Source organism: Bison bison, unplaced genomic scaffold (genome assembly GCF_000754665.1).
Source record: "Bison bison bison isolate TAMUID 2011002044 unplaced genomic scaffold, Bison_UMD1.0 scf7180017864365, whole genome shotgun sequence".
Taxonomy (NCBI): domain Eukaryota; kingdom Metazoa; phylum Chordata; class Mammalia; order Artiodactyla; family Bovidae; genus Bison; species Bison bison.
In genome coordinates this window covers 675,045-677,684 of record NW_011494937.1, presented here as the reverse complement: position 1 = coordinate 677,684, position 2,640 = coordinate 675,045, and the positions used below count along the sequence as shown (strand labels likewise).

Sequence of the window (2,640 nt, the reverse complement as noted above, 5' to 3'; positions counted from 1 at the left end):
CATTTGGTTTAAATTGATACAAATCTGGTCAGTGGATGTCCATGGGACATTTCTATGTCCCACTGGTCTTGGATCTTGCTAAGATCTCATTCTGAGAATGAAATAGTTTGTTATACATGTAAGTAAAACTTAAAAAATGTGCAGTAGCACTATACTCTTTCTAACCCAGCACATCTTACAATTGTAAGGATGTAGAGATTTTATTTATTTACAGGATTCTGATTTCATTCTTAACAAAACCTTTTCTTTAACATGTAAGCTCTGTGAAATTAGAAACTAGATCTCTTAATTTAGTGCAGTACATGGTGTGTCCTGAGCTTCCATGGTGGCTCAGATGGTAAAGAATCTGCCTGCAATGCAGGAGGCCTGACATCAATCCATGGGTCAGGAAGATCCCCTGAAGAAAGGAATAGCTATCCACTCCAGTATTCTTGCCTGGAGAATTCCATGGACAGAAGAGCCTGGTGGGCTATGGACTATGGGGTCACAAAGAGTCAGACACCATGGAGCGACTTACAAACACCCACACATATGGTGAGTAGTAAAATATATTTTTCTCATGCATAAGTTTGAGGGTGAAGAAGTTGAAGCATGTATGTATTGAAACCAACTGTCCTGCTTGCTTGTAACTCAAGTGTTTTTAGGACATAATCCAGGAAAAATTTGGGACACCATAGCAATTGTTTACCCTCCATGTATATATTTGAATCTTACTTTCCTGTCTTATGGTATTTTAAGTCAGTTTTCTGAAGCTCATTTTCCTTGTCATATACCTTCAAATATCTTCATATACCTACAAACTTGAGGAACTTTGTAGAAAAAGGTTGAAGCAGGTGATTTAATCTAAGGCAACTGGGGAATTACATCAGAGCCCTTTGACTATGCCAAGAGTGAGGTGAGCATACCATATGGAGTAGAAAAGCAAAATTCTCCCAGCAATCTAAATATCAACAATTCCCATCATACTTCCTTACACAATGGTTCTGTGAAGAGTTCCTGTAACAAACATGAAAACATATTTTAAAAGTTTTGCCCAGAGATGACGGTTCAGAATTTTCCTTTCCGAACAGGATACAAGATCATCTGATTTAGCCGTTAATTTAAGTCTCCTGAGAAGGAATATGTAAAAATGACACTTTGTTAGAAACTGCAAAACTTTTACACCGAAAACTAAAGAAGATTGTCAAAAGAAGTCAAAGAAGACCCAAAGAAATGGATCAACATGCCACATTCATGGATCAGAAGACAATACTGTTAAAATGGTAGCATTGCAGCAAATTGACCTATAGATTCAATGCAATCCTTATCAACATCTCAGTAACCTTATGATGTTGAATAAATATCCCCAGTTTCAATCAACTGATATTACTGTGGATGTTTTGTGCACATGGCTTTGTGCTGACCCTGTGCATTAAAAATAACACAGGCAAGATTTCTGATTTCACAAACCTTACCATCTAGTGGGAAGACAAATACAAATGGTCAATTATATTTGTGAAATGGGAGGTCCCTCTGCCCTGGTCCCTCCATTGATGTCCCTATCTTTTTGCTCTCCATGAAATGACGTAGAGCATTCTCTGTCCAGATGATTCTCTATGTGCTAATGAAAAGAAAACAACGGACCTCCCTGGCTTCTTAGAAGATGTGATAAGTGGATAATGAACCTGATTTCACCAGGTACAGTAGTGTGGATGAGGGTAGCGGGAAGTGCATGAATAAAGACATGGGCATGAATTGGTATGCTGGGTCCTAGGTTAGGTATGACATTTATCAGTAAAATGTCAAATAAATAACAAGCCCTCCAGATGATTTTTAATGTACTGTAAGACTTGAGAGTCTTTAGTTTCACCAACAGCATATCTAAAGAGTGTCCCCCAACCCATAAGAAAAGTACTACAAGCTAATAGAAAAATATACCAAGGATATGAACAAATTGTTTCCAGAGATTGAAATATTACTGACTCATAAAGAAAGATGTTCCCTTCCACTAAAAATAAAAAGGATACAAAGATACACATCTTTCCCTAGATATGCTATTTTCCTCTCAGATGGGTAAAAGTACAAAATTGGATAAGAACCTTGTGGTGAGGCTGTAGGGAAACATGTGGCTCAGGATAAAAAATCTGCCTGCCAATGCAAGAAATGCAAGAGATGTGAGTTTGACCCCTAGGTTGGCAAGATCCTGGAAGTGGACATGGCAATGCACTCTAGTGTTCTTGCCCAGAAAATCCCATGGATAGAGGAGCTTGCAGGCTACAGTACATGGAATCACAACAGAGTTCACCAAAACTGAGCACACACACACACACATACTACTGTTGTCAGGGTCGATGGAGTGACCTCAAGATGTTGAAATATGGAAGTATCTACAAACATGCAGTTGTGAATTTGACACAGTATCCAACATAACTGAAAAATCAAAAATGAGATCAATGAAGTAAGTTTAAACAGTTGCAACATTATTTGTATTAGCAAATGATCTAACAAAAACACTCACTATAAGAGCCTTGATATGTAGTTTATCCAACAGAATGCCACATGGTCAAAAAATAATGGAGAATCTCTTTGTAGACTCAAGAGAATAATCTATCAGATGTGTGAAAAAAGAAGGATCAAATAAGAAATACATAGATTGTATTT

General features: G+C 37.5%; 1 protein-coding gene across 2 annotated transcripts in view; it reads right to left on the bottom strand.

Moving 5' to 3' along the window:
- Positions 1-482: 482 nt before the first annotated feature.
- LOC104999815 (EGF-like module-containing mucin-like hormone receptor-like 2) overlaps positions 483-2,640 on the bottom strand; it is a 15,340-nt gene continuing 13,182 nt past the window's right edge. Inside the window, exon 5 of one of the 2 annotated variants that reach the window (XM_010855424.1) lies at positions 483-1,109. In XM_010855424.1, coding sequence (XP_010853726.1) covers positions 1,101-1,109 — 9 coding nt within the window. In that variant the 3' untranslated portion in view covers positions 483-1,100. The remainder of the gene's footprint in view (positions 1,110-2,640) is intronic. The other variant, XM_010855423.1, reaches the window with a different exon arrangement.